Raw genomic sequence first — 14866 nt, forward strand, 5'->3', positions numbered from 1 at the left:
CAGAAAAGTTTGGGTAGCAGCAGGAATCTCTGTGGACACAGAAATAAATCTCCAAGTGGAACAGCTCACTAAGAAATTTCAGAGATAGCCATAAGATATCTGGGAAAAACCTGGATTTCATTAGAAAAGTGTTTGCAAGAGAGATCTGCTGCCCCTCCCAAGCTTTCTCCTTGGACCCAGGACAGATCCCCAAGGAGCAGGGCCAGGTGAGGGGCTGGAGAACAGCTCTGGAACAGCTTTGCCTTTGGAACGCGGCAATGGCTGAGAAGTTGTACCAGCAGAGGGAGCGGGACACCAGATTTCTTTTCCTACACAAGTGTCTAATCCAAGGAGTTTCCAGAGAGAAACCAGACTCTGAAATGCAGGCTTTACCCACTGATCCTTTAGCGGAAGGCTCAGTTGTTGTAGGTTTTCTCCCATGTCTATGAAGTAGCTGCAAAGGCAGAAGAATAAAGTCTCCAAATATGCTTTGCATATTTGCGAAGGAAATGAGGAAAAAGCTCATGATATATATAATTTTAGGGCACTAGTCAGACTCTTCCAGTGCTGTTTTTAATGTCCTGCCCTGAAACATGTCAGATTGGAGGCAGATGAGGTTCAGGAGTGAATACTCTGGGCAGTGGGGCTGCAGTAAGTGATGAGATCTGGATGAGGACACTGGGTCAAGTTCCTGGGGTTCTTTGGGGGAAGGGAACTGGAATCCTCTGGCAGGGATTTTGGGATGCAGTGATGCAGTGCTGCTGCTGGGGCCACACACAGAGCATCACAGCAGGTCACAAGTCCTCCATGTCCATTTGTGAGGCAAAAGAGAGGTGACAGAGCTGGGCTGCAAACCCAGCGTGAGGTGTGCAGGGCTCCAGCCAGATCTGTCACAGGACAAAGGTGCAAAAAGGTGACAAACCCCACTGGAGCACACCCAGGCCATCTGAATTCATGAGGGGTCAGGGATGTCAGAGCTGCTTGGCAGTGTGACACAGCCAGCAGGCTGGGGCTGGGCGCTGAGGGCTGATTGTGATCTGCTTCACTTAGCCCAGCACAGCAAACAGATGGAAAGCAAAGGATAAAAACCAACCTCACCTCCACAGGCAGCTCACGCCATAAAATCCTCATTCCCAAGAGCAAAAAGGCTCAGCTTGCAGCTGTACTGCTCCAGAGGGTGATGCACCATCCTCCTGAGGCTGGCAGGGAAAGCAGAGCACAGCTAAAGGTACCACCCCCAGCCTGGGAGCTTTTCCTTCTCCACATATTTGTTTTTCTGATGGACCAGAATGTTTTGAAAGGAGATACACACACACACACACACACACACACACAGAGAATAATCTGAGTGCTTGCCCTGAGCCTCTGTTGAGTTGTGCTGCCCTATCCCATTCCAGATACAATTTGGATCATTCAGAACAGGCAATCAGCAAATCCAGCCTTGGGATAAAGCTCTTGTGTCTCCTGGAAGTGACTCAGGATGAGCCATCCCAGCCCTCAGAAGCACCAGGATGATGTTTTTTCCCCAAGCCAAACCACTCAGGTATTTAGTGGTGGCACTGAGGGTTTCACTCGCTCAAAACTTCAGAGCAATTTTGGATGTGCTCTGGTTCAGTCTTGGACATCAGAAGGAGCTGAACTTCCATCCTTCCACAGGATGATCTGAAGGACTGTGAAGAGCAGAGGACAGGACTCATTTCATTGCTGGGGCCAGGTCACATCACTTGTTTCAATCTCCATGTTTTGAGAGTGTGTGTGGAGAGATCACTTTCTCCAGCAGCTCAAGATACTCCAAAAAGAAGGAGGTTGAAGGGGAGATCTTCCATCTTGGCTTTACTGTCCAGAGTGTGGAGCAGCCTGAAGGAATTACCTGGTGTAGGCAGGGAGAAGTGTGGGAAGGAAAGGCTGAGGATAATACCTTATGTATTATCTCTCACTGGGAACTTTGAGGAACTACAGAACAGATCTGAAGACACCAAACCCTTTGCAGTGATGTGAGATATGATCAGGCCTCAGCCCATCAGCATCTCTCCTGTGTACACAGACAGGAAATCTCTGCCACCAGGAGGTGGTAGAGATTTTTGAGTTTTTCATGCTACTTTTCATGAACTTTTTATCTCCTCAAAACACCACCTGGGAAACTCCATAGGTGCAGATGTATCAAAAGAGCCAGGAGTTTATCATTTGCAAGAAATCTGCCTTTAGAAGTGCCCAACAGTGCAGATTTCTTGTGTGTGCTCCATTGTGGGTCCCATTGATGTCAAAAACCATTGAAAAACCATCACAGAGAATCTCAGAGGAGTTTTCTGGCACCACACCATGAGCTCAGTACTGACCACCAGCAATCCACTTCCATGTCAGTGCATCTGCCTGGTCACTTCCAGCCTCTAGACCCAGGGGCAGGGATAAATACACAAAATCTTTGCCAGGTGCTCAAAAAAGTGGTGTTGGCCTCATCCCAGCTGAGCCCTGAGCCAGTGCAGAACTCCAGTTCCAAAGACTGCTCAGGGATCAAGTCCTGGTGTGAATGGGGAGGGCAGGAAAGCAGTTCCTTGCAAATACCAAGACAGATTTATTCCAAAAAGTACCCTATGTCCTGTACAAATCATGATTTCATTTTCCTATCCCTACCACTGTAGTCACACTGGAATCTGGAAGTCCAGCAGGTTTTGTCAGTCTGAATTCTCACTACACCCAGGAAAGCTCTGCTGGTGCACATGGCCACAGCTCTACTGAAAAGAGCAGAATTTAGTTGTGGTGGTTCATCATTCTCAGACCCAGTTGAAGAAGGGGGAGTTGAAAAAGCAATGGATATTGCTGTATATCTCTAGCTGCTAAAGAGAAAGGCAAAAACATGGCCAGTACTTTGTAAAAACAGGTCCCAGCCCATCCCAAGTGATGCAGAACACAGTGGCCATGTGCTATTTGCATTTATGTGCAGTTCTGTAACTGTTGGTCTGATTTTGTCATTGAGACTGAGCAGTCTTGGATGATCCTCAGGGAGCAAATACCTGCAGCAACCTGCTGCAATTTCTGAGTCTCTTCTCTGCTTCCCTCCCTTTGAAACAGGCATCAATACATTGACAGTGCTACTGCTAAATAAATGTTTCCAGGAAATGTTTGAGTGTGGACTCAGAGGAATAACTACATCCCCTTGCTATTTGCAAACAAAAATGATGAGTGCCCTGAAAGCTCCTTTCTTGCTGCCTTTAGTTAGAATGAATGCACCGAGCTGGCGATTTCATTTTGATACAGCATGGGGGAAATTGTTAATTGCCCCCCTCAATTCCTGGTGTCCCAGGTGGATCAGAGCATGGATATATCCATACAAACTGCTTGGGAACATGCAGACTGCTCTGGCAGCTTTCTCCTCCATCCTTATTGCCTTCTTTGTGTCATGGTTTTGGAAAGAATTGATTGTTTCTTGTTCTGCCTCCCATCAATGAAATCAACTGGCATTAAAAAAGCTGCCTTGCTCATTGCCAAATCAGATCCTTTTAATATCTGGTGATGCTCTGAAGTACGTTGGAACTTGGTTTCAATTTTTGGTCCAAGCTGGAATCTCCCCAGTGTTCAAACAAGAGGGGAGGAGGAAAAGCTCTTAAAACTGAGCTGCCAACTTGAGGCATCTTTACACTAAATAATTCCATATTGTCAAGGAGTCCTTTCGACCTTGAGCCCATCCCTCATCCCTGGTGTGCACGAGGCAGATTAAGCAAGAACTGGCTTTGCTCCAGTGACTTTCATGGTGCCACTTCAGAGGACAATTAAAGGAACTTCAAACACCACAGATTTTCTTTTCCCTATCTGTGGGTCCAGCTTCTTCATGTTTATGCTGGTTTTACACCAGTGTGACTTGTCTGAAAGGAGAACTGGATCCATAACACACAAAGTAATTTTCTCCAAATGACAGGAGAGAAGTCCTCTTGGCCATGGCTTTTTAAAGGTTCTGCTAAGATATAATCCAAGCCAAAATGACACATTCTTGTTTCAAAAACCAGTGTATTGGAAGGATGAAAAGAGCTAATTTGGAATGATCAACTTGTAATTAAGATTTCACTTAAAACTCTCACTTGGCATTAAACAATCCTCTCTGTGTGAGTGCTTCTTTCCCTTTTTCACACATTCACAGGCTCACAGGTAAGCTGCATGACAGACCACAGCTGCCTGTTGTTTTTTCTTTTATCTCTCAATCCTCGAAACAACACAGAGCAGAGCTTCCTCAAAGAGATGAAATAACAGGAATGGCAGTTCATGGTGAAAAATCTCCCCTTTCTCTCAGCTCAGGTGGACTGGGGAGGTAGATGGAGGATGATGGAGCAGGAGAAGGACATGGAATTGGCCCAGGAAAGAGGAGAACTGGGTTGTGTTCCTCAAAGCCTGTGGCTGATCTGCTAAGGGATCTCAGGCAACCACTTCAACTCTCAGCATTTTTTGCCCCCTGCATCTTTCCCTAAATCCTAAAGTCCTCAGGCTCTGGTGTGACCTTATTGAGGCTTTCAGTACCTAAAGGGGCTCCATGAGAGCTGGAGAGAGAATTTGGATGAGGGCATGGAGTGACAGGACCAGAGGGAATGGCTTCACACTGCCAGAGGGCAGGGTTAGGTCAGATTTTAGGGAGAAATTGTTCCCTGTGAGGGTGCTGAGGCCCTGGCACAGGGTGCCCACAGAAGCTGTGGCTGCCCCTGGATCCCTGGCAGTGTTCCAGGCCAAGCTGGACAGGGCTTGGAGCAACCTGGATAGTGAAAGGTGTCCCTGCCCATGTCAGGAGATGGAAAAAGATAATTTTAAAGTCCTTTTCAACCCAAACCATTGTCTGATTCTCTGCTGTCCATGACCCTCTGGGCTGTTTGTCCAACATGGGGAGCTCTGAGCCATCGCCTTTGGGAGTTTAGGGTATCTTGCAACACAAATAAGGAACTGAAGAGGAAATGATGCCTCTTGCCTCAGAGAGAACAAACCAGAGGTGGTGTGGTGAGAAAATGGGCAGATGAGGAAAGGTCTGCCCTTCAGGCTCTGCTCACATGAGGATACTCACGGTCTCATGACAGCCCCAGCCAGTGGGGTTTGAGAAGCAGCTGTGAAGTACACCCAGACTCTTGTTCCTTTCTATTTGAGGCTGTCTGGGAAAGCTGTGAGCAGCAAAAAAAGACACTGGGACTGTCTGCAGAATCAGCAAGATGATCAGGAGACATTTACATTGTTCTCTCACTTGAGAAGTTATTTTTGCAAACATATGGCCTGGAGTTAAGTGTGGTTTTTTGTTTTTTCTTTTGAAAACACTGTGGCCAAATTCTGTGGCCAGTAATGGTGTAAGGCTTTTTTTTTCTTTAAGAGAAAGACACCTATTTGTGAAATCTGGTGGAAATTCACCCTGCACAATAAGCTACAGGTTAAATTGATGCTTTTAAAGCTCTTTTCTGGATCAACCCTCAAATATAAGTCAGAAAATGGAAAATGCACAAATCTCTCTGCAAAATCACTTCAGCATATTTATGCAAATAGTGACTTTGATGGCCTTGTTATCTTGAAGAGAGGAAACAAATCCCCCTGTGCCCCTCACCATGTGTCTTTTTCTTGGTAATAAATGTAGTTAATACATCTTGCTCAGCAAGCTTTCCTCTGCACACCTTTAACTGTAACTTGCAGAAAGCCCAATTGCAGAGAAGGTAATTTGCTTGATCTTTCTGAAAAGAAAAATAGCCAGCATAGTATGAATTCAGAAACAATACAGAGCTGCAATTTATTATAAGCTTTAAACCAGACAGAAGGTATCACTGTGCATCCATTGGAAGGGAACCACAGGCAGGAGCAATTTCAAGAATGGCTTTGCTTGTATTATCATCTAGTGATGTTTAAACATGCACAGCATGTCCTTGAAAGCCTAGGGATAAGAGGAAGAGAGGAGATGAAAAATTAAGCCTGAACTAAGGTGTTTGGAAAGCTTGAAGCTTAGAGTTGTTTCTGGGTGCATCAGTTTAACCTTCAAATGAACCAGCCATTTCTTTCCTTCTCTTCAAAGTAACACTTTTAAGTCCCAAAATTTGACTTTGAAGCTGAGATCAATGCTGGTAATGTTCTCATAACACCAACTCCCACTGGAGGTGAAATTGGGAAGGGGGGGGACTTGTGGTTTGTTCAGAGATTCCACACAACACACCAGGCAAGTGATTTTTGCATCAACTGTGCTTGCCTAAGTAGGACAGGGAATTTTAATCCTGCAGAAGAGCTTAGAGCCTCACCAGCTCCTACTGACCCAGCACATCTCAAAGCCAATATCTGGTCTGGGTCTCAGCTGCTCTGTCCCATGGTCTGGCAAATCCTGCAGGGGTGAGTGCTGCTTATGGCACTCCACAAATTAGAAGTAAAAGCAGATATCAATTGGTGTAAATTTGCCATGCAGGGGTCTGTGCTTCTGTTGGACAAATACAAAAAAAAAAACTATACATTGAAAAGCATGAAAAGTCACTTATCTTGTTTCATAGCTAGCTTAAAACGGGATGGGGAAACTGTAAAATGAGCTGTGCCTTGAATTCGTGAGTTATTTTGGTGGTTTGATTTATGGCTGATTTGTAACTGCCCTTAGTATTAGCCAGCACCAGGGCAAGAGACAAGAAATCAAGATCAAAAGGGTATTTAATATTGCAAGTGCATTTTCATATCTGCATCCACACACCAGAAAACCTTGATCTTCAAAGCACTGTACAAACACTAACCAGCTAATGACTCCCTGAGCAAAGCCACAGCAAGGGCTATTTTTAATACATCTATTATTTGTTTGTGCTCATAAAAGGCAGTTTTGTGCCATCAGCTTATTTAGCCAAGCATAGAACAGAGAAAAACAAATGTGAGCAGAGGAAGAAGCAGAGGATATGGAATGTCTTGACTGGGTTCTCCATGTACCAGTTAATGAAAATGACTGGATGGAAAAGGAGTAAGTGAAGGTAAGTATGACACAGCCACCAAAAAAAAGAGAAAAAGAAAAAGTGAGGTGATTTTTGGATAGAAATACATTTTAAAGGAAAAAAGGCTGGTTGCTAATGGTCCTTTCAGTCTTGAAGAGAGAAGTGTGGCAAGAACCAGCAGCACGAAAAGTCAAGTAATTCAAAGCCTAATTGTTGCCAGAGACAGAATTAGCTTCTGGAATGAGCACCAAACCCAAATGGTGAATTTGTCACTTCTTTTTTTTCCAAATGCAGGCAAGGATGTTGTGGACATTGTATGGAGAGATGTTAAAGCAGATGTACAGCCTGTCTGGGCAGCTGAGGGCAGATATCCCTTCTCTTCCTGAGCTCTCCCAGTGTGGGAAGCAGAGCTGCCACCGCTGAGGCAGAGTTTCACAGTGACACAGAGAGAGATGGGCTCCTCTGGAGGGATGTGACAAAGGTGTCAGAGCAGAGGGCTGGAGCTCCTCTGACATGGGGACAGGCTGGGAGGGCTGGAGCTGTCCAGCCTGGAGAAGAGAAGCCTCTGGAAGGAACTCAGAGCCCCTTCCAGGGCTAAAGGGACTCCAAGAGCGCTTGGCAGGGACTTTGGGCAAGGGCATGGAGTGGCAGGACAAGGGGTAATGGTTCAAACTGCCAGAGGGCTGGGCTAGATGGGATATTGGGAAGGAATCACTCCCTGTGAGGGTGCTGAGGCCTTGGCACAGGGTGCCCAGAGAAGCTGTGGCTGCCCCATCCCTGGAAGTGTTCCAGGCCAGGTGGGACAGGGCTTGGAGCAACCTGGGATAGGGGAAGGTGTCGCTGCCATGGAAGGGGTGGAACTGGATGAGCTTTGAGCTCCTTCCCAACCCAAACCATTCTATGACACGCACAGCATGGAGTGATGAAACCTTGGCCCCTCAGGGTCCGAATTAAAGGACTCTCTCCTTCCTCTGACACCTGTGTGCAGCCCTTGGGGCTCAGATCTGAGGGTCTGATCCTGCAGGAGTACTTCAGGCCACCCTCCTGTCCCTCACAACCCGCAGCTCCCAGGGCAGCGCTGCCCGTGCCGGGGTGAGCCCGCTCAGCCCCGGGGCTCTGGGGAATGACGGGGTGACAGCGGCGCTCACACGGCCACAGCGACCCCTGAGGGTGCCCGGGGCAGAATCCGACCCTCCGGCACCATCCCGGCCCGCCTGAGGCCCGGCGGAGCTGCTCGCTGCCTTCCGTGCCCTCAGCGCAGGGCGGGGGCCGCGCTGCGGAGCCCGTCCTGCACCAGGCGGCGGAGGCAGAGCGAGCGCCCCGCCGGCACCGCGAGCTGCGGCGGCCGCGCTCCTCCTCCCCCTCCTCCTCCTCCTCCTCTTCCTCCTCCTCCTGCTGCTGCTGCCGCTCTCCTCCTCTCCTTCCTCCCCCTCCTCCTGCTCCTGCTGCTGCTCCTGCCCTGCCGGCTGCGCTCGCCGTCCCGCCCGGCCGCCCCGCGCGGCTCCTTCCCTCTATGGATGGGAAGGCAGCACCCAACGGCGTGGCCACCATCGAGGACAGGATCCTGCGCATCACCGGCTACTATGGATATTACCCGGGATACTCCAGCCAGAAAAGTAAGGCTCCCTCCAGCCTCTCCCGGCCCTTCGGGGGGGTGTGTGTGTCGGCAGAGCCCTGAGGGTGCTGTACCCCCTCGGTGCTGCCCCATCCCTCGGGGTGAGTGTGGGGCACAGGGCGCGGGGTGCCCGCGGTGCCCCGAGGGGACGCGGCGGCTCTGCGGCTGGAGACGGGGGCGGCGGCGCTTGGCCGCGGAACTTCGCGGCTCCCAGCCTCTCAGGGCTGGCGTTTTGGGGTTTATTTTTTATTTCCACCCCTCCCATCCCCATCCCCGCCCGGCTGGGGGGGTTCGCTCTCCGCCTGCCCCGCGCCCGCCGCACCGGGAAAGTTTCGGTCCCGGTGGGTGCCCCCGGGCGGGCGCTTCGGCTCCTGAATTATTCATCTTCCTCTCGAAACGAGTGAGATTTTTCCAGAAAAGTGGGGAGTTGCCGACCATGGGGTGTTCCTTCGTGCTTTAATGCCAGACACTTGTGGTTTTGGGGCTTGGTGTTGGTTCGGGGTCTTTCCTTTCTTTGGAGTGCGTTCTGTTTATTTATTTCACTACAACGAAGAAGCGGAAAATAAAGCAGGTGGTCCTTGCAGAAATTCCCTAGTTTTTCTTCTTTTGAAGTTTTTTAATTAGGAGCAGCGGGTTTCTAGCAGCTGGGAGAGCCGAGTGGGTTTCTCTGGAATTCTGGCAGTCCCAGCACTCTGTTTGATGGGGAAAGTTTGGCTAATGAAAGAAATCATTCATGTTTACCACCAAGGATATATGTGCAATCCGGTTTTATTGTATTAGTAGTTGCTTTGCAGTTGGCTAAACTATAGCTTAATGAACAGAAGAGGAATTGAGGCAAAGTGATGGGCAAAATAAAGGAAAGGCAAGGTGCCCACTTGGGTGAGGTGAGCACCAAGGAGCAGACTTTGTTCTGCATATTCCCCTTGGAATACTCAGCTCTCCAGAACAGCCAGTGCAGTATTCTCCAGCTCCAATGCAATCATAAACCAAAACACTATTAATAAACTGCTAATATCAGAAAAACACATCTGTGGGCTTTTTATGGTGGAGGAAAGCCATGCATTGGAGCCACTTAATAAATAAAAATTCCTCTGTGCAATAATCAGCTGACAAATCCAAGTCAAGCCCAGTGGTTTCATCCATCTGTTATTTGTGGCATGCTAACAGCATGACAGGTGTTATGGGCATTTATTTGGTGTGGTCACTTGTTTTATCTGCAGTCAGAGGAGTGGGGAAGAAGCTCTGAACAATCTGGAGGTATGGCTAAATATTAGCCCAGGGACTAGTTAAGTGTGAGCCAGGTGGGACCTGTGTCCCAAATTCTGTAGTGACTCCAGAGTATCTCTACAGTGTGATTTACCAGAGAAGGATGAGGATTCTAGTTTAATAGTTGGCTGCAAGTTTGCTTGGGTGGCAGAATGCAATTTTTCAGTCTGCAGCAACACTCCCACTCTGTATCAAGTTATAGATCTGAATCCAGTGTTGTCAATCCAAGTGCTCTGTGTGGTGCAGTGGGAATGGCAGCAGAGCGCTGCCTGGACAGAGAAAAGCTCTCTTAGACCACGTTCTGCAGATGCTACAAACTGCATCTGCTTAAAAACCAGAAAAAGCATGCCAGGAGAGGCCAAGGCTTTCAGAAATGCTGACTCTTGGGATTTTACTGCAGGTCTCTTGGCCTTTTGTGGCTTTCTGGCTGGGTGCTGAGAAAAAAACAAAAAGATCAGTAGCTCATGTTTTGCTGTTTGAAGAAAATAAGCAACATTTGTGGTTGTCATGTTTAAAAAGGAAATATGCAAGTGTGTAAATCAGAGGTATTCCAGTACTTCCATGCCTTTGGGTAAGTGAAATACATGAACCCCTTCTAAGTTGTGAATGCTTTTTAGAGGAATCTTGTAAGTTTTGGAAGCATCATCATGATTTTTGGAGTGCTTGCAGTTGGCAGATGACTGCTTTATCCTCGTGGCTGTGTGGTTTGGGTTTATGAATGCTTCTGTAAAGATGTTCTGGCCTTATCCAAGGTAAAACCAGGCATCCTTCAGGCATCATGAACATAACATCCCCTGGCACTCTTGGAGGTCCTGGCTTGGAGTTCTTGCTCTATTCCTGTGTCTTGGACAACTTACTGCCTTTAAGAGGTGCTCCTAAGTTCTGTTGACTGACAGTTTTTGTGGTGGCTAATTGTTCACCACTGTAAACATGCAAGGTGGGCAGTCTGTAGCCCTAATTATGAATGGATTTGATATCTCAGTTTATTTCGGTGAGGGCACGATTTTTGTCACCACTATCCAAACTCACTTTTAGTTGATGTGGACAATGCTGGTGGCACTCAGCACGCTCAGAATTCCTGGCAGGTTGTGTCCATACCCTCCCCAGTGCCAGAGGGGCCCTTTTCCTGTCACTGCACGTGCTGTCACCTTTGTGCTGTCACCTTTGTGCTGTCACCTTTGTGCTGCCTGGCTCTGGAGCCTGCCTGGGGATGAGTTGTTGTCTCCAGGATGGATTTGTGCTCTCTGCTGCCGAGCTGAGAGCTGGCCAGGCACCAGATGGACAGAGGGACACGATTTGGGTGCTGATGGTCACCACCTTCCTTGAGGCTCCTCTTTGTGCCCAGCAGGGACAGAAGGATGCACTGGGGAAGAGCTGAAGGCAGCAGTGGGGTGGCTGCTGCTCTGCTCACTCTTGGGGGTACCTGGAAGATGACAAGGAAAGCCCTGTCAGGTATCTGGCTGGTGATTTGCATCCCTCCTTCAGTACCCTGGCTTGTGTTCCATGGTCTAACAGGAGATCATGCCATGGTTTCTGTGTGGGAAGGCTGAGGGCTGCTCGCAAACAGCCATGAAATCCAAAGTTAAAGCACTGTGGTGTTCAAGAGCTCTTATCACAAAGAACTGCAGTATTTTCTAGTGACTTGTGCCCCACCATCCATATTTGTGTGCATTAACCTACTTCAGACTTGGGGTGTGCATGTGATGATTCTTTTATTAATTTTAAGTCAGGCACTTTTGTCATTTTATATATCCTTTTAAAAGTTGCTAGAGAAGGAAAATACCTGTTTTATTTCTCTGTAAACCATCTGAGTGAGCAGAAAATGTATTTTGTCTGGTATTGACATCTATGCCTGTTGCAAAAAATCCTATATGTATCCATATAGGATCTATATGTATCCATATAGGATATATATCCAAAATGTATTTTGGTCTGGTATTGACATCTATGCCTATTGCAAAAATCCTATATCCTGCCTAACAAGAAAAAGATACAATTTTTCCCCCTCCACTTTGTGCTGAGATGGAAAGGGCTCTTCCTGATCCCAGTCAACTTGTGCCTAGGCATTCATGGCTTGATCCCTCACTTCTTGCATTTTAAATGTGCAGACTCTGTATGAGACATCTGGCTTTTGTGGGAAGGGAGGGGGACTGTGTCTCTCTTCCAGCCAATTTCTTTGGAATTCGTGATTTCCAGGGCATGGTGCTGTTGTGGATCAGATGCTCCATCCTCTGACCTGGGGCTGCAGGTGGTGCTCCCATGTAAGCTCCCCTTGTCTCCACGTTTCCATGTGTGCAATTCCATTTGGTCTGATGCAACTTTATCATCTACACAAACAGTGGGAGACTGTGTTCCCTCTCCTGATCTTTTCTGTGACTTCTCATTCTTCTCTGACTTATCTGCTGGCAATCAAATAATGTTTAGAGTCTCCAGGGTCAAGAGTACATATGGGGTTTAGTTTTTTGTGGGTTTTGAGTTTTGTTTTTTTTTTTTTGTTTTTATTTCCTTTTTTCCCCCATTCTTTCCAACTGCCACCCCATCTGCCTTTCATCTCAGTACTAAAACCTTTTTTACTTTCACACTACAAAGCTCCTCTCCTTCAAGTCTGTCCTAACACCTCTTCTGCTGAATTAAAACTGCTCCAGTCAAAGTTTCTCATCTCTGATCTTCATCGGCTTCACCAAATCAAGTTTCTGCCTGTGTTATCTTTCTGATGGAGCCCTTCCCACTATCCACAGAGCCTGAATGTCTTGCAGGATGCTCTGCATTTCTGTAATGCTGCTTTCTCTGCAGCTGGACGAGCACATCACAACTCTGCTGAAAATGCAGCAGTTCCTCACATGGGCCATCACCTTCTCCTTTTCACCCTGCTTGGAGAGCTTCTCTTAAATTGTGGCTGGAGCTTTGATTCCCACTCCTGCAGGTTATGAGCACCCATCTCCTTCAGGCACTTTTAAAGGAGTTCTTGTGGAAATGATCCCCTGCTGGTTGGATCTCCCCTTTTCCTCTCCTTCAGGCCTGACCTGGAACCATGGACTTGTGTCAGCTGCTGGGAGCAGAAGGTGCTGTCACCAGGCTGTGCAGCAGCAGGGCTGTGACACTGGGCTCACAGTGGGACCCTGGGTGACACTGGGCTCACAGTGGGATACACTGGGTGACACTGGGCTCACAGTGGGACACACTGAGTGACACGGGGCTGACCGTGGGCACTGGGTGGCATTGGGCTCACAGTGGGACACACTGGGTGACACTGGGCTCACAGTGGGACCCTGGGTGACACTGGGCTCACAGTGGGACACACTGAGTGACACTGGGCTCACAGTGGGCACTGGGTGTCACTGGGCTCACAGTGGGACATTGAGGGGACATGGCTCACAGTGGGCACTGGGTGACACTGGGCTCACAGTGGGACACACTGGGTGACACTGGGCTCACAGTGGGACACTGGGTGACACTGGGCTCACAGTGGGACCCTGGGTGACACTGGGCTCACAGTGGGACACACTGAGTGACACTGGGCTCACAGTGGGCACTGGGTGACACTGGGCTCACAGTGGGACACACTGGGTGACACTGGGCTCACAGTGGGACACACTGAGTGACACTGAGCTCACAGTGGGACACTGGGTGACACTGGGCTCACAGTGGGCACTGGGTGGCACTGGGCTCACAGTGGGATACACTGGGTGACACTGGGCTCACAGCGGGACACACTGAGTGACACTGGGCTCACAGTGGGACACACTGGGTGACACTGGGCACTGGGTGACACTGGGCTCACAGTGGGACACACTGGGTGACACTGGGCTCACAGTGGGCACTGGGTGACACTGGGCTCACAGTGGGACACACTGGGTGACACTGGGCTCACAGTGGGAGCCCAGCAGTGCCTGGGGAGATGCTGGAGCTGTCCTTGCCATGGGCACAGTGGCTGTCAGGAGCAGGTGTGTGTGTTCCTGCTCCCCTGCAGAACAGCCCTAGCAAAGGTCTGTGGTTTAATTTGGCAAGTTCAGCCTCAAGTCAGCAATCTGAGCTTAAGCACCTACTTAAGTCTGAGCTTGCTCTAAGCCACGGGGCTTTGAGAATGCGTTCAGAGTAAAGTCCCTGCTTAATTGCTTTGCCTTAATAAGGCTGGGATTAAGGCATGCTGAGCCAGCATCGAGGCTTGACAATTCAGCTCTTGCTCCCTGTGTGGAGGAAAAGGCTGTGGAGGGAAAAGCTACCCCTGAAACACTGGAGAGAATTTTCTCCTGGTTATCACAGCAGCTGTGCCAGCAGCTCTGCTGCAGTACAAATCACATGGCAAACCCAGATCATCTCTGTGCTCACCGAGCACCCTGCCCTCCTGGTGCCTTGTCACTTCCAGCCAGAGGAACAAAGTTCTGCTCACTGGGGGCTCCCAGCTGCTCCTCCAGCATTCCCAGAGCCCCTGGTCAGGCACAGTGGGAACTCCAGGAAAGGTGCTTTGAAATTTGTGCTGGATTTGTTGAGCTGAGTTTGAGGGGTCTGGGAGGGATGGAGGAAGCAGTGCCTGAATTTCTGTGTGAGTTGGAGCCTCAGGGCTGTGTTGGCTTGTACCACTCATGCCCGTGTCCCAAATCCCTGGTAGCATTCGGGCTGCAGGGACTCCTCATGCAAGGCTTGCCTGGAATGAGCTTTATTTCAAAGCCTTCCCTTTCCCCACTGAACAAGGGTTTTGCACTGGGAGAGTGTGCAGCAGTGAGGGCTGGATTGCAAACTTCCAATTTAACAATTTCCCCTCCCCAGCTCTGGGGCACAAGTGGGTATCATGGCACAGGATACAGTCCTGTCATAGCTGCTTTTTCTCACAGACTTGTCTCTCTGGGTGATAAAAAAATATGGCTGTGTATCAGCACTGGTAGCAGTAACTTATGAAGTAATTTCTTCCAGCAAAACAGATTTTATAAATACTCATTTGCTGACTAATATTGGCAAGACCGGGTTTATTTTCTCCAGTGGAATAGGGCCAGGCTTTGTGTGGGTTTCTGTTTGTGCTGGAAGGGGGTGGCCTGGCAGCCTGGCACTGGTAGCTGGAATATGGGACCTTCCCCTCACCTGGGGACATCAGTTGTTTTGGAAA

The 14866-nt window shown here is 48.8% G+C and overlaps 1 protein-coding gene across 2 annotated transcripts in view; it reads left to right on the top strand.

Annotated features, from left to right (window-relative positions):
* Positions 1 to 8200: 8200 nt before the first annotated feature.
* Positions 8201 to 14866, top strand: part of SLC35F4 (solute carrier family 35 member F4) — a 128512-nt gene continuing 121846 nt past the window's right edge. Inside the window, exon 1 of one of the 2 annotated variants that reach the window (XM_064715853.1) lies at positions 8201 to 8500. In XM_064715853.1, coding sequence (XP_064571923.1) covers positions 8398 to 8500 — 103 coding nt within the window. In that variant the 5' untranslated portion in view covers positions 8201 to 8397. The remainder of the gene's footprint in view (positions 8501 to 14866) is intronic. The other variant, XM_064715854.1, reaches the window with a different exon arrangement.

The sequence above is a fragment of the Zonotrichia leucophrys genome, chromosome 5, assembly GCF_028769735.1.
Source record: "Zonotrichia leucophrys gambelii isolate GWCS_2022_RI chromosome 5, RI_Zleu_2.0, whole genome shotgun sequence".
NCBI classification, from domain to species: Eukaryota; Metazoa; Chordata; class Aves; order Passeriformes; family Passerellidae; genus Zonotrichia; species Zonotrichia leucophrys.